This window comes from Sphaeramia orbicularis, chromosome 1 (assembly GCF_902148855.1).
Source record: "Sphaeramia orbicularis chromosome 1, fSphaOr1.1, whole genome shotgun sequence".
In the NCBI taxonomy this organism is placed as follows: Eukaryota; Metazoa; Chordata; class Actinopteri; order Kurtiformes; family Apogonidae; genus Sphaeramia; species Sphaeramia orbicularis.
The window spans coordinates 14318287-14343923 of NC_043957.1; the positions used below are offsets into that span (position 1 = coordinate 14318287).

Sequence of the window (25637 nt, forward strand, 5' to 3'; positions counted from 1 at the left end):
GTGCTCATCTGCTTGACTTCATCCTGGTTAGGGTTTGAACCATGACTATTAAAATGATAGTAAAAAAAAAACAAAAAACAAACATGTTCTTTCATCAACTTCTCATCCTGTTCCTGAAACCAGCTCAGATGCTCATAAAACCAGTTGAGTCTTCTCGTTCATAAATGCACTGTGCTGTTTCAGTGTTAACTCTTTAATGTCCAGTCATAGTTGACCTGGAGTGACCCCAACTGTTCACTGTTTAGTATTAGTCCATCTTTAAGTTGAGCTGTTTCATGTTTTAACACAGTGTTAAAATGTCTTTATCAACCGAGTGTCAAGAACATCTGGATAGAGCATGTGTTTGGAAAATCTACATCTGCTTTGATGTCTCTAAAAACCACCTCGTCTCATTTAGAGAAAACATGATAAACATCAGTTTCACAAGCTGGGACAGACCAAGACAATGTGGGAAAAACCAGGACAAGCTGGGAACACCTGAGAAAAACCATGACAATCTAGGTCAAACTGGTACAACCTAGGACAACCAAGGACAAACCAGGAGGGTGGTGGGTGTAGACAGACAGTGTGGACAAACCGTGCACTGCATCTCAGTCCACTTACATCGATGGAACATCCCAGTAGGGACCCGCGGTCCAGCGCCTTCTGGATGATGTGGAACAGGTGAGGGTTGTTGTGTCTTAGCTCGTGGACTTCAGCAATGCCTCCGGTGAAGTCCTCAAAGCCCTCGGTGGTCGATCCTCCGGACAGAGCCTCATAGCAGCCATTCAATCTGCAGAGAAATGGGAAATACACTTGAACACCAGACAGATGAGTCAAGGACCACTCTAAGACTACATCCACTCTGTCAGGTGACCATTGTACTCAGGTTTAACCAGAAATCAGAGACGTTTCAGGTCTTATCATCTCATCCAGTTCCATCACCAAAGACAATCTGAAAAATAATTTAATGTGTATTTACTGTTAAAATACTGAAACAACAAGAAAAGCACTCGGAGAGCGGAGACCTCCGCCAAGACAGATCTGCTGCACCCCCCCATGTTTACGTGTTTGTTGTTAGCAAGATAACTCAAAAAGTTACGGATGGATTTTCATGAAATTTTCAGGAAATGTTGATACTGGCACAAGGAAGAAATTATTAAATTTTGGTGGTGATCGGGGGTGGGGGGGCCCATGGGGAAGCCCCATGGATTGGCAATCAATGCCCCCCCCCCCAAAAAAAAAACACCAACATTTAATCATTTCTTCCTTGTGCCAGTATCAACGTTTCCTGAAAATTTCATGAAAATCCATCCATAACTTTTTGAGTTATCTTGCTAACAAACAAATAAACACGCACGCACGCACGCACGCAAACACACAAAGCAAAGTGATCACAATACCTCCTGGTGCAGGTAATGATAAAATAATACAAATACAAATTCTGTAGCTTGATATGAATTTAATGCATCATCATAATGACAAATGAATTAATCCATGGGTATTTTTCTTAATTATTATTTTTGTTTGTAAAAATAAAAAAGGTTTTGAAAGATTTGTGGCTGAAGCCAAAGCTGTCCCTGAACGACTCAATGTTCAGCATAAGCAGAAAAATACAGTCCAGTGACACAATCTGAACTATGAGCCTCCAAGTGACATTCATCCAAGTGACCATTAAACCAATAGGAAATCAAACCATTCTGTTCTTCAAATCCACCAAAATTCACTGTTTACATCCACCACTTTAAACAGTTTACACTAAACCTACAGAACATGTGCATTAGCACCTTCACAATGATCTGAGGAACCGAGTGAGAACCACAAGGAACCTGAGAACCAGGAGACTCTGAAGGAGAATGTCAGTTTAGTGTTTCTTACTCTTTATCTGTTGAACTAGAATAGAATAGAATAGAATAGAATAGAATAGAATAGAATAGATCTTTATTGTCATTGTCACAGGAACAATGAAAATCAGTTTAGCAGCTCAGTTCAATTTAGCAGCAAAACACTTAGTGCAAAAGGGACTGTATAAGAACAATAAAATAAAATACAAATATCACAGTGTTAAGAAAAGTGAACTGTGCAAGAGCTTCAGACAAAAATATTAATACACATGTGCTACTAAAGTAATCCTAGAAACAAAATATACAAAAAGAAAATACAAAAGCTAACTCTATACTACAGATGAGAGATATGTACAACAAATAGGATATATACAGGTATTAGTAAAGTGCATGTGTTGTGGCTATTGCACTGAGGTAAGGTGAATATTGCACTGTCCATTACTCTGGGGGTGGAGATTGTTCATTTTGGGGGGGGGGGGCATTTAACCGCTTGTGGGTAAAAGCTGTGCTTGAGTCTGTTTGTTTTAGTCCTGAATCTCTTTCCGGAAGGGAGGGGGGAGAAGAGGGGGTGTGAGGGGTCTGCAATTATTTTCCTGGCTTTCTGTAGGAGTCTGCCATTGTAAATGTCTCTGAGTGGGGGTAATGCAGTCCCAATCACCTGCTCTGCTGCTCTCACCACTCGCTGCAGATCCCTCCTGTCCTCTGCAGTACAGCAGCTGAACCACACTGTGCAGCAGTAGGTGAGGAGGCTCTCGATAGTGGAGCGGTAAAAGTTGGTTAGCAGGGGTCGGGGTAGGTGGGCTTGGTGGAGCTTCCTGAGGAAGTCCACCCTTGTGCCTTTCCCACCTGGTGGGAGATGTTTGTGGACCAGGTGAGGTCAGCTGAGATATGGACTCCAAGAAACTTGAAGCTCTCCACCCTCTCTACCTCCTCGACGTCAGTGTAGAGTGGGGAGTGCTCAGTTTGTTTCGATCTCCAGAAGTCCATTACCATCTCCAATGTCGGTGTTTTTATTCATAAAAAACCCTTACACGTTGTGTTGATTTGTTGACATCAGGTAACCAGTGTAACGCCAAGTGGAGGTGGAGCTGCCATCAGTTCCTGTCATCTCATGAGGGCGTGTCTGTGTGACAGTGTAAATAGTTGAGGAATGTGGTGAACGCTGATGGAGGCATGTCACAACACAACCCTGAACAAACAAACACACCTGACAAGTCAACACCTGCATACGCCACACGCTGATCTGAGACCAGCTACACGCGATGGCTGCACTACGGTTATCACAATGACCCCTGGGGTAAACGCCCACAAGTCCCCATGTTGAGCGACAAAAACAACAGGAACGACAACAAAAAATGACAACAAAAATAACCAACAACAAAACAAACAATAAGAAAGACTTTAAATGGAAGTTGGTCACACATTTCTTTCGAACACCAGATCGTGGTTATCAAAATGCCAATCATTCTGACCTATTTTGGAATTGCCCTAAACTTAAACTATTCTGCGACAACATTTTTGGGGCTCTTGTTGTATTATTTCATCAAAAATTAGTGAGGGACCCAGGGATGGCAATACTTGGCATGCTTCCTGCAGGTACCAGCTGAGGAGGCTATAATATTCCCTGTAGATCCTATTAACCACAGTGTCCAACTGTATTACACTCAAATGGTTGCAGGTTGAACCCCCAACATGCAATATATTGATTGATAAAGTGTGGGAAGTCTACCAGATGGAACAAATAACATACTCTCGAAGACTGCAAAAAGAACTATTTTATACCAGATGGAATCCCATGATTCTCTTATTAATTCAATGAGTCTTGTAATGTTACTACCATACAGCACCTTTTCCCCTATGATAATGATACAGACAAAAACAATAATGACAACTACAACTAGAACTGCAAGCAATTATGAACGGGGGCCAAGCCTCCCCGCCCACTCGGACCCCAGGCCCCACAGAGCCCACGGAAGTCATCCCCGAAGGACGTGGGTCTGGGGCTGAGCTGGTGGAGGCTGGGCCCCGTTCATAAGGGTTTACAGTTGGAGTTAGTATTCCACCGTCTGAGCCGCTGTATTCACTGGAATGGGACAAATGCACCAGTAGAGTGGAAGGAGGAATGTGTGGGACTGGGATTAGTTGGAAGAGATTACACTCACGTTGACCAGTCATTACTAAACTTTACAGCTGGTCTAAGGAGTGACCCCACATCATACTCACAAAATTTCGTTGAAATCTGTGAAGGCATTTCAGAGATAAAAAATTTACATATTTGCAGCGCCCAATAGAGGCTAACATTCATCAAATTCGGCTCATACCCTCACAGTGAAATGTAAACAAAGTATCTAATATTTGGTGTTGAAAGAATTTAATTTGTCTGAGATATGTAATAGTTAACATTTTTTTAGCTAGCTGCAGAAAATTATTCATTGATAAATTTCACATTTTTTGACCAAACAAAATTCTATTGATAACTTAGTATCATGTCTATGGGAGGAGCGTACATGCCAAAATTCATGCAGATCAGAAAAAATCTGAAGTAGGAGTTTGAAAAAGTAGGTTTTCCAGTTTTCGCAGTTTTGCTGGAAAAAAAGTCCTCCCCCAAATCTGCCTGACCACACCCATTTGATTCAGCCCTATTCAGGAAATCTGAGGGTATGAGGTTTTTTAATGTGTGACATACACTGTGTAAGTTATAGACATAAATGCATTGTCTTTGGTTCTATCGCCACACACCGAAAAAAACCCTTTTGATAACTTAGTATCATGTCTATGAGAAGAGTGTACATGCCAAGATTCACACAGATCAGGTAAAATCCCAAGTAGGAGTTTCAAAAAGTAGGTTTTCCAGTTTTCGCAATTTTGCCGGAAAAAAAGTCGTCCCCCAAATCTGCCTGAACACACCCATGTGATTCAACCCTATTCAGGAAATCTGAGGATATGAGGTTTTTTAATATGTGACATACAGTGTGGGAGTTATAGACCAAAATGCATATGCCTTGGTTCTATGGCCCCCTGCTGGTGGACATATATAATTGTTTGCGTCTCAGTTCCGTGCAGGGGTCTGGACCAACCCTCCAAATGTCAGCGCTCTACCATGTACGCTTTAGGCTGCAGGAACAGTTGGAGCCGGATTCCTTGCATTCACTGGAATGGGACCAATGCATGAGGAATGCAAAAGGAGGAATGTGTGGGACTGGGATTTGTTGTAATAAATTACACCCACGTTGACCAATCATTACCAAACTTTACAGCTGGTCTCAGGAGTGACCCCACATCATACTCACCAAATTTTGTATGAATCGGACCAACTTTTTTGTGACTTGATATTTCTCTGTTTATAGCGCCCCCTATTTTCCGATTTGTACCAAATTTGGCACAGAGCCTCTGGTTGATCTTTAAAACAAGTAACTAAAGTTTGATGTGGATAGCATTTTTTTTGAGAAAGATATGCAACAATATGTGTTTTTTAGCTAGCAAAAAAATTTGTTCGTTTATAACTAGCACATTTTTTACAGCAGCAAGCTGATTGTGATAACTTTAGATCAGAAGCCTCTGAAGATTGTCTGTGCAAAGTTTGAAGACAATGGGGCTTAAACCCTAGTAGGAGTTCGAAAAAGTATGTTTTCAATATCTAGCAACTTAGAAAGAAAAATGTGCAGTGGAAGTGGGCGTGGCCTATGTCAAAAGACTCATCTCTATCCAAGGAATACAAAGATGTAAAGTTTATGAATGTGTCATTCAAAATGTGGAAGTTAGAGGCAAAAACGCATATTTGTCTGTTATAGCGCCACCTAGTGGAGTACATCCACAGTTTTTGCTCTGGTAGATCTGTGTCCTATTCTATGGGGTCCATAGAAATTTCACAGCCCTCAGCAGAACAGTTCAGCTGTAGGAAATGTTTGTTGTTTAACTTGAAATAAGCCACGCCCACATTTTTCAGCCACACCCACCTTCAAGATCTGGCCTCAGGATAGGCCCTCCATCATACCCACCAAATTTTGTAGAAATCGGTGCAGCCGTTTCAGAGATATAAATTTTCCATATTTGCAGCGCCCCCTAGTGGCCAAAATCCACCAAATTCGGCTCATACCCTCAGAGTCACATGAGAACCAAGGATCTAAGATCTGGATTTGATAGCATTTATTTTGACCGAGATATGTAAGAGTAAGCATTTTTTTAGCTAGCTACAGAAATTTGTTATTTAATTAAATGCGCATTCTTCGACCAAAGAAAATTCTTGTAATAACTTTAGATCAGGCGCATGAGACGAGTGTATGTGCCAAAATTCACGCAGATCGGACAAACTCCCAAGTCGGAGTTCGAAAAAGAAGGTTTTCCAGTTTTCGCGATTTTACGGGGAAAAAAGTCATGGCGGAAATGGGCGTGGCTAAGCTCACGTGATTCAGTCCTATTCAGGGAATCTGAGGATGTAAGGTTTTTGAATGTGCGACATACGGTGTGAGAGTTATAGACCAAAACGTGTTATCCTTGATTATAGCACCCCCTACTGGTAAATATATGCGCATTTTTGCGTCTGAGGTCCCTGCAGGGGTCTGGACCAACCCTCCAAATTGCACCTCCGTACCATGTATGGTTTAGGCTGCAGTAACAGTTTTATCAACGGAAGAATAAAAAGAATAACTAGAACTGCGAGCAGTTATGAACGGGGGCCAAGCCTCCCCGCCCACTCGGACCCCAGGCCCCACAGAGCCCACGGAAGTCGTCCCCGAAGGACGCGGGTCTGGGGCTGAGCTGGTAGAGGCTGGGCCCCGTTCATAAGGGTTTACAGTTGGAGTTAGTATTCCACCGTCTGAGCCGCTGTATTCACTGGAATGGGACAAATGCACCAGTAGAGTGGAAGGAGGAATGTGTGGGACTGGGATTAGTTGGAATAGATTACACTCACGTTGACCAATCATTACTAAACTTTACAGCTGGTCTCAGGAGTGACCACACATCATACTCACCGAATTACAAAGATATCTGTAAAGGTGTTTCAGAGATAAAAATGTTACATATTTGCAGCGCCCAGTAGAGGCTAACATTTGTCAAATTCGGCTCATACCCTCACAGTGACATGTTAACCAAGTATCTAATATTTGGAGTTGATAGCATTTAATTTGTCTGAGATATGTAATAGTTAACATTTTTTTAGCTAGCTACAGAAATTTATTCATTAATAATTTAACATTTTTTGACCGAAAAAAAACCCTTTTGATAACTTAGTATCATGTCTATGAGAAGAGTGTACATGCCAAGATTCACACAGATCAGGTAAAATCCCAAGTAGGAGTTTCAAAAAGTAGGTTTTCCAGTTTTCGCAATTTTGCCGGAAAAAAAGTCGTCCCCCAAATCTGCCTGAACACACCCATGTGATTCAACCCTATTCAGGAAATCTGAGGATATGAGGTTTTTTAATATGTGACATACAGTGTGGGAGTTATAGACCAAATTGCATTGTCTTTGGTTCTATCGCCCCCTGTTGGTGGACATATATAATTGTTTGCGTCTCAGTTCCGTGCAGGGGTCTGGACCAACCCTCCAAATGTCAGCGCTCTACCATGTACGCTTTAGGCTGCAGGAACAGTTGGAGCCGGATTCCCTGCATTCACTGGAATGGGACCAATGCATTAGGAATGCAAAAGGAGGAATGTGTGGGACTGGGATTTGTTGTAATAAATTACACCCACGTTGACCAATCATTACCAAACTTTACAGCTGGTCTCAGGAGTGACCCCACATCATACTCACCAAATTTTGTATGAATCGGACCAACTTTTTTGTGACTTGATATTTCTCTGTTTATAGCGCCCCCTATTTTCCGATTTGTACCAAATTTGGCACAGAGCCTCTGGTTGATCTTTAAAACAAGTAACTAAAGTTTGATGTGGATTGCATTTTTTTTTTAGAAAGATATGCAACAATATGTGTTTTTTAGCTAGCAAAAAAATTTGTTCGTTTATAACTAGCACATTTTTTACAGCAGCAAGCTGATTGTGATAACTTTAGATCAGAAGCCTCTGAAGATTGTCTGTGCAAAGTTTGAAGCCAATGGGGCTTAAACCCTAGTAGGAGTTCAAAAAAGCATGTTTTCAATATCTAGCAACTTAGAAAGAAAAATGTGCAGTGGAAGTGGGCATGGCCTATGTCAAAAGACTCATCTCTATCCAAGGAATACAAAGATGTAAAGTTTATGAACGTGTCATTCAAAATGTGGAAGTTAGAGGCAAAAACGCGTATTTGTCCGTTATAGCGCCACCTAGTGGAGCACATCCACAGTTTTTGCTCTGGTAGATCTGTGTCCTATTCTATAGGGTCCATAGAAATTTCACAGCCCTCAGCAGAACAGTTCAGCTGTAGGAAATGTTTGTTGTTTAAGTTGAAATAAGCCACGCCCACATTGTTCAGCCACACCCACCTTCAAGATATGGCCTCAGGATGGGCCCTCCATCATACCCACCAAATTTTGTAGAAATCGGTCAAGCCGTTTAGGAGATATAAATTTTTTATATTTGCAGCGCCCCCTAGTGGCCAACATTCACCAAATTCAGCTTATACCCTCAGAGTCACATGAGAACCAAGGATCTAAGATCTGGTGTTGATAGCTTTTACTTGGACCGAGATATGTAAGAGTTAGCATTTTTTTAGCTAGCTACAGAAATTTGTTTGTTAATTATTTGCGTATTTTTCAACCAAACAAAATTCTTGTAATAACTCTGGATCAGGTCCATAAGAAGAGTGTATGTGCCAAAATTCACGCAGATCGGACAAAGTCCCAAGTCGGAGTTCGAAAAAGTAGGTTTTCCAGTTTTCGCGATTTTAAGGGGAAAAAAGTCATGGCGGAAATGGGCGTGGCCTAGCTCACGTGATTCAGTACTATTCAGGGAATCTGAGGACATATGGTTTTTGAATGTGCGACATACAGTGTGGGAGTTATAGACCAAAACGCGTTATCTTTGATTATAGCGCCCCCTACTGGTGAATGTATGCGCATTTTTGCGTCTGAGGTCCCTGCAGGGGTCTGGACCAACCCTCCAAATTGCACCACCGTACCATGTACGGTTTAGGCTGCAGTAACAGTTTTATCAACGGAAGAATAAAAATAATAATAATATTGATGAATAATAAAAATCTGAACAAAAACAATAGGGTTCCACAGCACCGCTGGAACTGTGGAACGCGTATGCTGGCATACGCGTCCCCCAGTCCCCGCGGGCTTGGCCCCCTAATAATAACTAGAACTGCGAGCAGTTATGAACGGGGGCCAAGCCTCCCCGCCCACTCGGACCCCAGGCCCCACAGAGCCCACGGAAGTCGTCCCCGAAGGACGCGGGTCTGGGGCTGAGCTGGTGGAGGCTGGGCCCCGTTCATAAGGGTTTACAGTTGGAGTTAGTATTCCACCGTCTGAGCCGCTGTATTCACTGGAATGGGACAAATGCACCAGTAGAGTGGAAGGAGGAATGTGTGGGACTGGGATTAGTTGGAATAGATTACACTCACGTTGACCAATCATTACTAAACTTGACAGCTGGTCTCAGGAGTGACCCCACATCATACTCACCAAATTACATAGAAATCTGTAAAGGAGTTTCAGAGATTAAAAAAAATCACATATTTGCAGCGCCCATTAGAGGCTAACATTCGTCAAATTCAGCTCATACCCTCACAGTGACATGTCAACCAAGTATCTACTGGTCTCAGGAGTCACCCCACATCATACTTACATAATTCATTAGAAAACCGGTTTAGCCGTTTAAGAAATATAAATTTCTCATGTTTGCAGCACTCACTAGAGGCCAACATCCACAAAATTCGGCTCATACCCTCAAAGACAGATGAGAACCAAAGATCTAAGAACTGGTGTTGATAGCATTTATTTTGACCGAGATACGTAATAGTTAACATTTTTTTTAGTTAGCTAAAGAAATGTATTCATTTATAATTGTCGCATGTTTCGACTGAACGAAATTCTTTTGATAACTTAGTAACATGTCTATGAGAAGAGCGTAAATGCCAAGATTCACACAGATTAGATAAAATCCCAAGTAGGAGTTTCAAAAATAGGTTTTCCAGTTCTCGCAGTTTTGCCGGAAAAAAAGTCATCCCACAAATCTGCCTGCCCACGCCTACATGATTCAACCCTATTCAGGAAATCTGAGGATATGAGGTTTTTTAATATGTGACATACAGTGTGGGAGTTATAGACCAAAATGCATATGCCTTGGTTCTATGGCCCCCTGTTGGTGGACATATATAATTGTTTGCGTCTCAGTTCCGTGCAGGGGTCTGGACCAACCCTCCAAATGTCAGCGCTCTACCATGTACGCTTTAGGCTGCAGGAACAGTTGGAGCCGGATTCCCTGCATTCACTGGAATGGGACCAATGCATTAGGAATGCAAAAGGAGGAATGTGTGGGACTGGGATTTGTTGTAATAAATTACACCCACGTTGACCAATCATTACCAAACTTTACAGCTGGTCTCAGGAGTGACCCCACATCATACTCACCAAATTTTGTGTGAATCGGACTAACTTTTTTGTGACTTGATATTTCTCTGTTTATAGCGCCCCCTATTTTCCGATTTGTACCAAATTTGGCACAGAGCCTCTGGTTGACCTTTAAAACAAGTAACTAAAGTTTGATGTGGATAGCATTTTTTTTGAGAAAGATATGCAACAATATGTGTTTTTTAGCTAGCAAAAAAATTTGTTCGTTTATAACTAGCACATTTTTTACAGCAGCAAGCTGATTGTGATAACTTTAGATCAGAAGCCTCTGAAGATTGTCTGTGCAAAGTTTGAAGCCAATGGGGCTTAAACCCTAGTAGGAGTTCGAAAAAGTATGTTTTCAATATCTAGCAACTTAGAAAGAAAAATCTGCAGTGGAAGTGGGCGTGGCCTATGTCAAAAGACTCATCTCTATCCAAGGAATACAAAGATGTAAAGTTTATGAACGTGTCATTCAAAATGTGGAAGTTAGAGGCAAAAACGCGTATTTGTCCGTTATAGCGCCACCTAGTGGAGCACATCCACAGTTTTTGCTCTGGTAGATCTGTGTCCTATTCTATAGGGTCCATAGAAATTTCACAGCCCTCAGCAGAACAGTTCAGCTGTAGGAAATGTTTGTTGTTTAAGTTGAAATAAGCCACGCCCACATTGTTCAGCCACACCCACCTTCAACATATGGCCTCAGGACGGGACCTCCATCATACCCACCAAATTTTGTAGAAATCGGTCAAGCCGTTTAGGAGATATAAATTTTTTATATTTGCAGCGCCCCCTAGTGGCCAACATTCACCAAATTCAGCTTATACCCTCAGAGTCACATGAGAACCAAGGATCTAAGATCTGGTGTTGATAGCTTTTACTTGGACCGAGATATGTATGAGTTAGCATTTTTTTAGCTAGCTACAGAAATTTGTTCATTAATTATTTGCGTATTTTTCAACCAAACAAAATTATTGTAATAACTTTGAATCAGGTCCATGAGAAGAGTGTATGTGCCAAAAGTCATGCAGATCGGACAAAGTCCCAAGTCGGAGTTCGAAAAAGTAGGTTTTCCAGTTTTCGCGATTTTACGGGGAAAAAAGTCATGGCGGAAATGGGCGTGGCCTAGCTCACGTGATTTATTACTATTCAGGGAATCCGAGGATATAAGGTTTTTGAATGTGCGACATACGGTGTGGGAGTTATAGACCAAAACGCGTTATCTTTCATTATAGCGCCCCCTACTGGTGAATATATGTGCATTTTTGCATCTGAGGTCCCGGCAGGGGTCTGGACCAACCCTCCAAATTGCACCACCGTACCATGTACGGTTTAGGCTGCAGTAACAGTTTTATCGGCGGAAAAATAAAAAGAATAATAACTAGAACTGCGAGCAGTTATGAACGGGGGCCAAGCCTCCCCGCCCACTCGGACCCCAGGCCCCACAGAGCCCACGGAAGTCGTCCCCGAAGGACGTGGGTCTGGGGCTGAGCTGGTGGAGGCTGGGCCCCGTTCATAAGGGTTTACAGTTGGAGTTAGTATTCCACCGTCTGAGCTGCTGTATTCACTGGAATGGGACAAATGCACCAGTAGAGTGGAAGGAGGAATGTGTGGGACTGGGATTAGTTGGAATAGATTACACTCACGTTGACCAATCATTACTAAACTTTACAGCTGGTCTCAGGAGTGACCCCACATCATACTCACCAAATTACAAAGATATCTGTAAAGGTGTTTCAGAGATAAAAATGTTACATATTTGCAGCGCCCAGTAGAGGCTAACATTTGTCAAATTCGGCTCATACCCTCACAGTGACATGTTAACCAAGTATCTAATATTTGGAGTTGATAGCATTTAAATTTTCTGAGATATGTAATAGTTAACATTTTTTTAGCTAGCTACAGAAATTTATTCATTAATAATTTTAACATTTTTTGACCGAAAAAAACCCTTTTGATAACTTAGTATCATGTCTATGAGAAGAGTGTACATGCCAAGATTCACACAGATCAGGTAAAATCCCAAGTAGGAGTTTCAAAAAGTAGGTTTTCCAGTTTTCGCAATTTTGCTGGAAAAAAAGTCGTCCCCCAAATCTGCCTGAACACACCCATGTGATTCAACCCTATTCAGGAAATCTGAGGATATGAGGTTTTTTAATATGTGACATACAGTGTGGGAGTTATAGACCAAAATGCATTGTCTTTGGTTCTATCGCCCCCTGTTGGTGGACATATATAATTGCTTGCGTCTCAGTTCCGTGCAGGGGTCTGGACCAACCCTCCAAATGTCAGCGCTCTACCATGTACGCTTTAGGCTGCAGGAACAGTTGGAGCCGGATTCCCTGCATTCACTGGAATGGGACCAATGCATTAGGAATGCAAAAGGAGGAATGTGTGGGACTGGGATTTGTTGTAATAAATTACACCCACGTTGACCAATCATTACCAAACTTTACAGCTGGTCTCAGGAGTGACCCCACATCATACTCACCAAATTTTGTGTGAATCGGACCAACTTTTTTGTGACTTGATATTTCTCTGTTTATAGCGCCCCCTATTTTCCGATTTGTACCAAATTTGGCACAGAGCCTCTGGTTGATCTTTAAAACAAGTAACTAAAGTTTGATGTGGATTGCATTTTTTTTTAGAAAGATATGCAACAATATGTGTTTTTTAGCTAGCAAAAAAAATTGTTCGTTTATAACTAGCACATTTTTTACAGCAGCAAGCTGATTGTGATAACTTTAGATCAGAAGCCTCTGAAGATTGTCTGTGCAAAGTTTGAAGACAATGGGGCTTAAACCCTAGTAGGAGTTCGAAAAAGTATGTTTTCAATATCTAGCAACTTAGAAAGAAAAATGTGCAGTGGAAGTGGGCGTGGCCTATGTCAAACGACTCATCTCTATCCAAGGAATACAAAGATGTAAAGTTTATGAATGTGTCATTCAAAATGTGGAAGTTAGAGGCAAAAACGCATATATGTCTGTTATAGCGCCACCTAGTGGAGCACATCCACAGTTTTTGCTCTGGTAGATCTGTGTCCTATTCTATAGGGTCCATAGAAATTTCACAGCCCTCAGCAGAACAGTTCAGCTGTAGGAAATGTTTGTTGTTTAACTTGAAATAAGCCACGCCCACATTTTTCAGCCACACCCACCTTCAAGATATGGCCTCAGGAAAGGCCCTCCATCATACCCACCAAATTTTGTAGAAATCGGTGCAGCCGTTTAAGAGATATAAATTTTCCATATTTGTAGCGCCCCCTAGTGGCCAAAATCCACCAAATTCGGCTCATACCCTCAGAGTCACATGAGAACCAAGGATCTAAGACCTGGTGTTGATAGCATTTATTTTGACCGAGATATGTAAGTGTAAGCATTTTTTTAGCTAGCTACACAAATTTGTTATTTAATTATATGCGCATTCTTCGACCAAAGAAAATTCTTGTAATAACTTTGGATCAGGCGCATGAGATGAGTGTATGTGCCAAAATTCACGCAGATCGGAAAAACTCCCAAGTCGGAGTTCGAAAAAGAAGGTTTTCCAGTTTTCGCGATTTTACGGGGGAAAAAGTCATGGCGGAAATGGGCGTGGCCTAGCTCACGTGATTCAGTCCTATTCAGGGAATCTGAGGATGTAAGGTTTTTGAAAGTGCGACATACGGTGTGAGAGTTATAGACCAAAACGCGTTATCCTTGATTATAGCGCCCCCTACTGGTGAATATATGCGCATTTTTGTGTCTGAGGTCCCTGCAGGGGTCTGGACCAACCCTCCAAATTGCACCGCTGTACCATGTACGGTTTAGGCTGCAGTAACAGTTTTATCAACGGAAGAATAAAAAGAATAATAATAATAAATAATAATAATAATAATAATAATAATAATATTGAAGAAGAATAAAAATCCGTACAAAAACAACAGGGTTCCACAGCACCGCTGGAACTGTGGAACGCGTATGCTGGCATACGCGTCCCCCAGTCCCCGCAGGCTTGGCCCCCTAATAATAACTAGAACTGCGAGCAGTTATGAACGGGGGCCAAGCCTCCCCGCCCACTCGGACCCCAGGCCCCACAGAGCCCACGGAAGTCGTCCCCGAAGGACGTGGGTCTGGGGCTGAGCTGGTGGAGGCTGGGACCCGTTCATAAGGGTTTACAGTTGGAGTTAGTATTCCACCGTCTGAGCCGCTGTATTCACTGGAATGGGACAAATGCACCAGTAGAGTGGAAGGAGGAATGTGTGGGACTGGGATTAGTTGGAATAGATTACACTCACGTTGACCAATCATTACTAAACTTTACAGCTGGTCTCAGGAGTGACCCCACATCATACTCACCAAATTACAAAGATATCTGTAAAGGTGTTTCAGAGTTAAAAATGTTACATATTTGCAGCGCCCAGTAGAGGCTAACATTTATCAAATTCGGCTCATACCCTCACAGTGACATGTTAACCAAGTATCTAATATTTGGAGTTGATAGCATTTAAATTTTCTGAGATATGTAATAGTTAACATTTTTTTAGCTAGCTACAGAAATTTATTCATTAATAATTTTAACATTTTTTGACCGAAAAAAACCCTTTTGATAACTTAGTATCATGTCTATGAGAAGAGTGTACATGCCAAGATTCACACAGATCAGGTAAAATCCCAAGTAGGAGTTTCAAAAAGTAGGTTTTCCAGTTTTCGCAATTTTGCCGGAAAAAAAGTCGTCCCCCAAATCTGCCTGAACACACCCATGTGATTCAACCCTATTCAGGAAATCTGAGGATATGAGGTTTTTTAATATGTGACATACAGTGTGGGAGTTATAGACCAAAATGCATATGCCTTGGTTCTATGGCCCCCTGCTGGTGGACATATATAATTGTTTGCGTCTCAGTTCCGTGCAGGGGTCTGGACCAACCCTCCAAATGTCAGCGCTCTACCATGTACGCTTTAGGCTGCAGGAACAGTTGGAGCCGGATTCCTTGCATTCACTGGAATGGGACCAATGCATGAGGAATGCAAAAGGAGGAATGTGTGGGACTGGGATTTGTTGTAATAAATTACACCCACGTTGACCAATCATTACCAAACTTTACAGCTGGTCTCAGGAGTGACCCCACATCATACTCACCAAATTTTGTATGAATCGGACCAACTTTTTTGTGACTTGATATTTCTCTGTTTATAGCGCCCCCTATTTTCCGATTTGTACCAAATTTGGCACAGAGCCTCTGGTTGATCTTTAAAACAATTAACTAAAGTTTGATGTGGATAGCATTTTTTTTGAGAAAGATATGCAACAATATGTGTTTTTTAGCTAGCAAAAAAATTTGTTCATTTATAACTAGCACATTTTTTACAGCAGCAAGCTGATTGTGATAACTTTAGATCAGAAGCCTCTGAAGATTGTCTGTGCAAAGTTTGAAGCCAATGGGGCTTAAACCCTAGTAGGAGTTTGAAAAAGTATGTTTTCAATATCTAGCAACTTAGAAAGAAAAATGTGCAGTGGAAGTGGGCGTGGCCTATGTCAAAAGACTCATCTCTATCCAAGGAATACAAAGATGTAAAGTTTATGAATGTGTCATTCAAAATGTGGAAGTTAGAGGCAAAACGCATATTTGTCTGTTATAGCGCCACCTAGTGGAGCACATCCACAGTTTTTGCTCTGGTAGATCTGTGTCCTATTCTATAGGGTCCATAGAAATTTCACAGCCCTCAGCAGAACAGTTCAGCTGTAGGAAATGTTTGTTGTTTAACTTGAAATAAGCCACGCCCACATTTTTCAGCCACACCCACCTTCAAGATATGGCCTCAGGATAGGCCCTCCATCATACCCACCAAATTTTGTAGAAATCGGTGCAGCCGTTTCAGAGATATAAATTTTCCATATTTGCAGCGCCCCCTTGTGGCCAAAATCCACCAAATTCGGCTCATACCCTCAGAGTCACATGAGAACCAAGGATCTAAGATCTGGATTTGATAGCATTTATTTTGACCGAGATATGTAAGAGTAAGCATTTTTTTAGCTAGCTACAGAAATTTGTTATTTAATTAAATGCGCATTCTTCGACCAAAGAAAATTCTTGTAATAACTTTAGATCAGGCGCATGAGACGAGTGTATGTGCCAAAATTCACGCAGGTCGGACAAACTCCCAAGTCGGAGTTCGAAAAAGAAGGTTTTCCAGTTTTCGCGATTTTACGGGGAAAAAAGTCATGGCGGAAATGGGCGTGGCTAAGCTCACGTGATTCAGTCCTATTCAGGGAATCTGAGGATGTAAGGTTTTTGAATGTGCGACATACGGTGTGAGAGTTATAGACCAAAACGCGTTATCCTTGATTATAGCGCCCCCTACTGGTGAATATATGCGCATTTTTGCGTCTGAGGTCCCTGCAGGGGTTTGGACCAACCCTCCAAATTGCACCTCCGTACCATGTACGGTTTAGGCTGCAGTAACAGTTTTATCAACGGAAAAATAAAAAGAATAATAATAATATTGAAGAATAAAAATCCATACAAAAACAATAGGGTTCCACAGCACCGCTGGAACTGTGGAACGCGTATGCTGGCATACGCGTCCCCCAGTCCCCGCGGGCTTGGCCCCCTAATAATAATAAAAATCCGTACAAAAACAATAGGGTTCCACAGCACCGCTGGAACTGTGGAACGCGTATGCTGGCATACGCGTCCCCCAGTCCCCGTGGGCTTGGCCCCCTAATAATAATAATATTGAAGATGAAGAAGAAGAATAATAAAAATCCGTACAAAAACAATAGGGTTCCACAGCACCGCTGGAACTGTGGAACGCGTATGCTGGCATATGCGTCCCCCAGTCCCCGCGGGCTTGGCCCCCTAATAATAATAATATTGAAGAATAAAAATCCGTACAAAAACAATAGGGTTCCACAGCACCGCTGGAACTGTGGAACGTGTATGCTGGCATACGCGTCCCCCAGTCCCCGCGGGCTTGGCCCCCTAACTAGAACTGCGAGCAGTTATGAACGGGGGCCAAGCCTCCCCGCCCACTCGGACCCCAGGCCCCACAGAGCCCACGGAAGTCGTCCCCGAAGGACGCGGGTCTGGGGCTGAGCTGGTGGAGGCTGGGCCCCGTTCATAAGGGTTTACAGTTGGAGTTAGTATTCCACCGTCTGAGCCGCTGTATTCACTGGAATGGGACAAATGCACCAGTAGAGTGGAAGGAGGAATGTGTGGGACTGGGATTAGTTGGAATAGATTACACTCACGTTGACCAATCATTACTAAACTTTACAGCTGGTCTCAGGAGTGACCACACATCATACTCACCGAATTACAAAGATATCTGTAAAGGTGTTTCAGAGATAAAAATGTTACATATTTGCAGCTCCCAGTAGAGGCTAACATTTGTCAAATTCGGCTCATACCCTCACAGTGACATGTTAACCAAGTATCTAATATTTGGAGTTGATAGCATTTAATTTGTCTGAGATATGTAATAGTTAACATTTTTTTAGCTAGCTACAGAAATTTATTCATTAATAATTTTAACATTTTTTGACCGAAAAAAACCCTTTTGATAACTTAGTATCATGTCTATGAGAAGAGTGTACATGCCAAGATTCACACAGATCAGGTAAAATCCCAAGTAGGAGTTTCAAAAAGTAGGTTTTCCAGTTTTCGCAATTTTGCCGGAAAAAAAAGTCGTCCCCCAAATCTGCCTGAACACACCCATGTGATTCAACCCTATTCAGGAAATCTGAGGATATGAGGTTTTTTAATATGTGACATACAGTGTGGGAGTTATAGACCAAAATGCATTGTCTTTGGTTCTATCGCCCCCTGTTGGTGGACATATATAATTGTTTGCGTCTCAGTTCCGTGCAGGGGTCTGGACCAACCCTCCAAATGTTAGCGCTCTACCATGTACGCTTTAGGCTGCAGGAACAGTTGGAGCCGGATTCCCTGCATTCACTGGAATGGGACCAATGCATTAGGAATGCAAAAGGAGGAATGTGTGGGACTGGGATTTGTTGTAATAAATTACACCCACGTTGACCAATCATTACCAAACTTTACAGCTGGTCTCAGGAGTGACCCCACATCATACTCACCAAATTTTGTATGAATCGGACCAACTTTTTTGTGACTTGATATTTCTCTGTTTATAGCGCCCCCTATTTTCCGATTTGTACCAAATTTGGCACAGAGCCTCTGGTTGATCTCTAAAACAAGTAACTAAAGTTTGATGTGGATAGCATTTTTTTTGAGAAAGATATGCAACAATATGTGTTTTTTAGCTAGCAAAAAAATTTGTTCGTTTATAACTAGCACATTTTTTACAGTAGCAAGCTGATTGTGATAACTTTAGATCAGAAGCCTCTGAAGATTGTCTGTGCAAAGTTTGAAGCCAATGGGGCTTAAACCCTAGTAGGAGTTCGAAAAAGTATGTTTTCAATATCTAGCAACTTAGAAAGAAAAATGTGCAGTGGAAGTGGGCGTGGCCTATGTCAAAAGACTCATCTCTATCCAAGGAATACAAAGATGTAAAGTTTATGAACGTGTCATTCAAAATGTGGAAGTTAGAGGCAAAAATGCGTATTTGTCCGTTATAGCGCCACCTAGTGGAGCACATCCACAGTTTTTGCTCTGGTAGATCTGTGTCCTATTCTATAGGGTCCATAGAAATTTCACAGCCCTCAGCAGAACAGTTCAGCTGTAGGAAATGTTTGTTGTTTAAGTTGAAATAAGCCACGCCCACATTTTTCAGCCACACCCACCTTCAAGATATGGCCTCAGGATGGGCCCTCCATCATACCCACCAAATTTTGTAGAAATCGGTCAAGCCGTTAAGGAGATATAAATTTTTTATATTTGCAGCGCCCCCTAGTGGCCAACATTCACCAAATTCAGCTTATACCCTCAGAGTCACATGAGAACCAAGGATCTAAGATCTGGTGTTGATAGCTTTTACTTGGACCGAGATATGTAAGAGTTAGCATTTTTTTAGCTAGCTACAGAAATTTGTTTATTAATTATTTGCGTATTTTTCAACCAAACAAAATTCTTGTAATAACTCTGGATCAGGTCCATAAGAAGAGTGTATGTGCCAAAATTCACGCAGATCGGACAAAGTCCCAAGTCGGAGTTCGAAAAAGTAGGTTTTCCAGTTTTCGCGATTTTACGGGGAAAAAAGTCATGGCGGAAATGGGCGTGACCTAGCTCACGTGATTCAGTCCTATTCAGGGAATCTGAGGATATAAGGTTTTTGAATGTGCGACATACGGTGTGGGAGTTATAGACCAAAACGCGTTATCCTTGATTATAGCGCCCCCTACTGGTGAATATATGCGCATTTTTGCATCTGAGGTCCCTGCAGGGGTCTGGACCAACCCTCCAAATTGCACCGCTGTACCATGTACGGTTTAGGCTGCAGTAACAGTTTTATCAACGGAAGAATAAAAATAATGATGATGAATAATAAAAATCCGTACAAAAACAATAGGGTTCCACAGCACCGCTGGAACTGTGGAACGCGTATGCTGGCATACGCGTCTCCCAGTCCCCGCGGGCTTGGCCCCCTAAAAATCCGTACAAAAACAATAGGGTTCCACAGCACCGCTGGAACTGTGGAACGCGTATGCTGGCATACGCGTCCCCCAGTCCCCGCGGGCTTGGCCCCCTAATAATAATATTGATGATGAATAATAATAAAAATCCGTACAAAAACAATAGGGTTCCACAGCACCGCTGGAACTGTGGAACGCGTATGCTGGCATACGCGTCCCCCAGTCCGCGCGGGCTTGGCCCCCTAATAATATTGATGAATAAAAATCTGAACAAAAACAATAGGGTTCCACAGCACCGCTGGAACTGTGGAACGCGTATGCTGGCATACGCGTCCCCCAGTCCCCGCGGGCTTGGCCCCCTAATAAAAATCCGTACAAAAACAATAGGGTTCCACAGCACCGCTGGAACTGTGGAACGCGTATGCTGGCATACGCGTCCCCCAGTCCCCGCGGGCTTGGCCCCCTAAAAATCCGTACAAAAACAATAGGGTTCCACAGCACCGCTGGAACTGTGGAACGCGTATGCTGGCATACGCGTCCCCCAGTCCCCGCGGGCTTGGCCCCCTAATAATATTGATGAATAATAAAAATCCGTACAAAAACAATAGGGTTCCACAGCACCGCTGGAACTGTGGAACGCGTATGCTGGCATACGCGTCCCCCAGTCCCCGCGGGCTTGGCCCCCTAATAATATTGATGAATAAAAATCCGTACAAAAACAATAGGGTTCCACAGCACCGCTGGAACTGTGGAACGCGTATGCTGGCATACGCGTCCCCCAGTCCCCGCGGGCTTGGCCCCCTAATAACAACAGCAATGATGAGGACACAGGTCTTACTCGGTGTATGCCCTCTGCAGCAGTGGACTGTTTCTGTATATGTTTGAGTGTTTGTTTGTTTATTTCTTACTTGGCATAGGCCTTCTCCAGCAGAGCACTCCAGAACTCCGCCCCTTCTGCTGAGTGGACAAATAGGAGTTCTCCATCTCTGGTCGGTAAACGATCATCAATCACCACATCAACCCACTCACCAAACTGCCAGAACTACAGATAGACAGGTAGATGAACAGACAGATATACATGTACTCATGTATACAGATGTGTACTCATGTACTCGTTATGCACTCATGTACTCTTTTGTACCTGGAAGTGGAATATCCCGGCATATTCTTCAAAGTTCTGGTCCTGAGGAACAACTCGGGCCAAAACTTCTTTGTTCAGGGTCAGAGATGCAATGGCGGCCAGAAGCCAGCAGTCACCTGACACACAGAGAAGGATGAAGCTTAGACCAGGGGTGGGACTTAGAGAGGGGGAGGGGCTCCCTAATAAATATAGGTGTGTAATTCCCCCAGAGTGGCAGTGATCTACCCATTATTGAACCTGTTACTCAAATCCAGACCTGTACATGGACTGAACCCATTCCACAGCTGTACTCTAAGACCTGCCCAAAGCTCTTAGCCCCACCCACTCAGACCAAAAGAACCAAGTCCGCCCACCCCTTACTCATTTGGTTTATGAATGAACCCAATAATAGTTTTAATCACATTGTCAGTCTTATCCTGATGTTTGGCATGTCAGTAAATTCAAAATGACCTTTTTCTTCATAAAATGCTTCATTTTTTTAGTTTAAGCCTCTCAGGAGTGAGTAAAACACTTATGAAGGATCCAAATCATTCCAATCATCCATTTTCCATTATATTTTATTCCATTTTACACATTTTACTCAGTTTTAGATTCAACTGTTTGAAGTGAATCGGTTTCTGATCAATAACCTAATTTCCTCTGGTTTTACCTCAAAGCCTCAAGCGAATATCAGTGTCCTTTAACACACCAGTGGGTGTGGATAATAATTCATTGGGCATCTGAGCCTTGGCATCAGTCGTCACTGGGTAAAACAACAGCGGACCACACCCTTGTTGTCATGGAGACCATTCTAGTATGAATCATGGTGAACTAGTTGATCTGGTTTGACTCTGGAGGAAACAAACGGTTGTGGATCAGGTTTCAGTCAGACATTCTTCAACTCTGTTCTTCTGCATTGTTCAGGAGTTCTACACAGGACTGGCTTAACCTTTGACCTCTGGTAGTTTGTAAAACCTGACTGTGTCATCTATGTCTTAACCCACCAGTGTTGTTGATTATTAGAGAACATGTTCTGGTTCAGATTCATGAAGACACAACCAGATGACTCCAGAAATAAAGAAAACTCAAACGGTACCCAGTGTCCTGACTGGTTAATGGTAACGGATAGCTCCACCTTCTTACCCAGCACCCTTCAACCCTGTGTCTGATTGGTTAAGGATGAACAATAGCTCCACCTCCTTACCCAGCGCCCCCTGGCAGATGTCGGTCCTCGTCGCTTCAGAGATGATGAACTTGGGGTTAGAGGTCAACTCCTAAAGGACAACAATCCACAATAAACCATTAAAACACAAAAAATAAAATGTGAAGATCACTTGAATTTAATGTTGGTGAAACCAGGTAAACCAGTTGACCAGTCTGGATCAGATGAATCAGACCCAGAGCAGGTCCATGTGAGCAGTACTGCATCTTACTAGCTTAGTACTGGGTTAGTATCAGGTTAGTATTGGGTCTACTTCACTGAGGGGTTTAACTGTAGGACTTGATATCAAACTTGTCAAACTGTTTCATTTCTCAAAATCATCTGTAGATGTTCATCAGGCAGTACATTATGTGAGCATGTGGTTATGATCTGAGGTTCATCTACAGTGGTGATTTGAATTTTGCTGGTCTAATCTTCTCCTGAACCACACACTAAACCTTCTTGTGAGTGTACTGGTTCTAATGCTGGATGGTTCATTTTCACACAGCTCAAACCCTTTTACATGTTAAACACCTCTAATGGGATTCCCTGAAGACACTCAGCGTAAATGTAGATCTGGATCTGGGTCTGGTTTTTGTTGGAGCTTCATCAGTGACTGATATGGTTTAACTTGTAATTCATCACATGACAGATTTCCATGGATGTAAATGAAGAAGGTTCATGCATTAGATGCAAACCCTTTAGATGTAAATTAACCTGGTGTAATCAGAGCCAGGGTTGGAGGGGTGAACGTCTGCAGATGAAACTCACTGATCTGAGTCTAATGAGAATCAGCTGATGGTGATGATATCACTTCAGCTGGGACCTGGACATTCTCCTGACACTGCTTCATCTCAAACATTTTACAGTCAAATACAGATTATTTGGAACCTGAATTCAACAGAATCATTAATGAGCGTCTGAACTCCATGGCCTGTTGCTGAAGATGTCATCAATGCTGAGGCTCTGCCTCATCTCCCAACAAATCAATCAACAAATCAGGGTTTGTGTTGTTCTTCATTGCCTGAACAACATTTACCTACAGTCTTTGATGACCTCATTCAGACTTGAGTCTAATTAACGGCTGCAGATCTTTCTGACGTGATGGAGTTGCACTTACAGTTGTGACAGTTACGGTTCTGAAGATCCATTTTACAGTCCAATTGTTAGAACACTCAACGTTTACTCTGTTTCTCCAGTTTGTTTCCTACAGTTTGATTAATTCCTCATTTATTGATCTACAGATGTTGGTATGACTTTGACATTCAGTTGACATTCAACATGTTTGTTGAGTATTGTATTTATTTTATTTTATTCTATTTTTGTTTTTGTTTTTTTTTGGGGGGGGGGGTCTGTATCAGACTCCATATGTCGGTCTTCGCCTCCTGAACCTGAAAACCAGGTGTTTCTAAATTAAATGAGGCTGAACTGGTTCAACAAGTCCAGAACAGACCTGCAGAGACCTGAACCACATGGGACCACGGTCTGGAATTGAGGGTTACACCTATAAACAACAGTTAAAATAGATGCATACGACAGGTCAACATTTAGCAGAAAAAAATCTGATTTCTTGAACTCTCAGCCTTTTATTTTATGGTTTTTATTTGTAAAGTCTTGGTTTAACTGATGTTTTTTAGATGAAACTGTTTCATTATTGTTAAACATGATTGACCTTTAATTATACGTTGATTCAGTTCAGCTGAGGGGTTAGAGCCTCATCTACTGATTTTGACTCCCTACAGGGCTGGTTTTACTCACACATCCAGGATCAGGTTCATATCCAGAAGTGATCCGCATTCAGGCCGGTTTTATTTCAGTTTTAACATGAAGTATCACAACTTTTGCTCAATGAAACTGTCTCTCATCAGTAACAGTGAACGTATCATCACATGGAAAATATTTAGGCGTTTTAATTATTTTTAACTTCCTTCTTTTTATGAAAAAGTTTTATTTTTTCCTCCAAACTGAAATAAAATGCTGTTTAACTGCGTAATAAACCGGAAACTTAATGAAGTTTCTACGCAGTTGAACCTGGATCTGAATCCGCCCCATGTCTGGACCGGGTCTAACCCACCACAGGTCTCCGCAGACTAGGTGTGACTCACCGTGGGTCTCTTCCAGGTCACGCCCCGGACCTTGTAGGAGTTCGGGCCCAGTTCGTTGAAGCCCAAGGACGTGGGCAGCGCTGGGAACGTCTCGTCCTGGAACAGGCGTCCGGCTTCTAAGCAGCGGAGCCGCAGACTGTCGTAGTCCTGGTTCAGGTACTTGATGGCCTGGCTGTTGGAGCCCATGCCCTCGTTTCGGTCCCGTTCGTGCTGCAATTTGGACGCGATCCCTGACATGGTTCTGGTGTGGGTTTGCAGGATCCGGGTCTGGTGGGGTGAGGTCTGAAGGTGTGAGTCCGATCCGGATCAGGACCAGATGGAAAATCTGATCCACAAGCGGAGACTGTCAAAATAAAAGACAGACACTTTCAAAATAAAACACAGACTGTCAAAATAAAACACGCAGACTGTCAAAATAAAAGCCTATGAAGAGGAGGTAGAGTTTTCTGGAATTAGATGTGAAACAGACCAGAAACCTGTCATACTGGACGTAATTATAGACTAAGGGTGGTTGTGTCTCGCTGGGGGCCTGTGTCCCTCCTCTCCCTGCAGGTGTACCGGTCCCTCTTGGTATCTAAGGCCAAACCCACCACCACCCCGGTGCCCTTAGATCTGCAGTCGGTGTGGGTGTTGAATCGTCAGTGTTCAGGACTTTTCATGTATGCTGGACTTTTAGATAATTTGTACTTTCATATATTTTTCAGACTGATGTACTCTTGTTTCTCATTTGGACCTTCCATGGTACCATCGCCTGAGTTTTTCATCTCTTGTACTGCTGTGACTCTTATAAAAAAGTCCTTTATGTTAATCCATGCATCCATCCTCCGATCTTTGGGTCCGCTTCATACCTTCGACCTTGAGTAATAACAAAACTGTTCATTTTTCTGTATCATTATTGTAATTGAATGTTTTAACTCATTACTGACTTTATCCATAATAATTTCATAGATGTAAAGATGGTAAATATATGGTGAACAGTGACATACCTGACTCTACAGGCCTGTTAAAACCAGACCATCAGGTCTTCAGTTTTATTTTTTTTAGTCTTGACTTTTTTCGTCAGCCTGATTTTGTTTATCATGTCTGATTGTGTTCATTTGGATTCTTCATCAAACTGCTTTGAACAGTAGGCATCCATTTAACAGTAGAAGAGGATTTGTGTTGTGATCAGAGATGATTCAGACTCATCAGAACAGCTAAACACAAATGACAACTCCTGAATTATGAAATAAATAGTGGTGTTTTATTTGAAGGGAGGTGTTTTATTTTGGAGGGATGCAGTTAATTTTCCTGTCTTTTACTCCATGTTTACAGACTGTGAATGTCTCTCAGTCCACTGTGATACAGTCAAGGACCTGTCAGT

The 25637-nt window shown here is 42.4% G+C and overlaps 1 protein-coding gene across 2 annotated transcripts in view; it reads right to left on the reverse strand.

The window, feature by feature from the left end:
* Positions 1-24612, reverse strand: part of capn2l (calpain 2, (m/II) large subunit, like) — a 37906-nt gene extending 13294 nt beyond the window's left edge. For both annotated transcript variants that reach the window (XM_030152877.1, XM_030152794.1), the window contains exons 1-5: positions 24275-24612; positions 22173-22242; positions 20990-21105; positions 20757-20890; positions 604-772 (exon numbers count right to left, since the gene is read on the reverse strand). In XM_030152877.1, the coding sequence (XP_030008737.1) occupies positions 604-772; positions 20757-20890; positions 20990-21105; positions 22173-22242; positions 24275-24511 (726 nt within the window). In that variant the 5' untranslated portion in view covers positions 24512-24612. The remainder of the gene's footprint in view (positions 1-603; positions 773-20756; positions 20891-20989; positions 21106-22172; positions 22243-24274) is intronic.
* Between the last annotated feature and the right edge of the window lie 1025 nt (positions 24613-25637).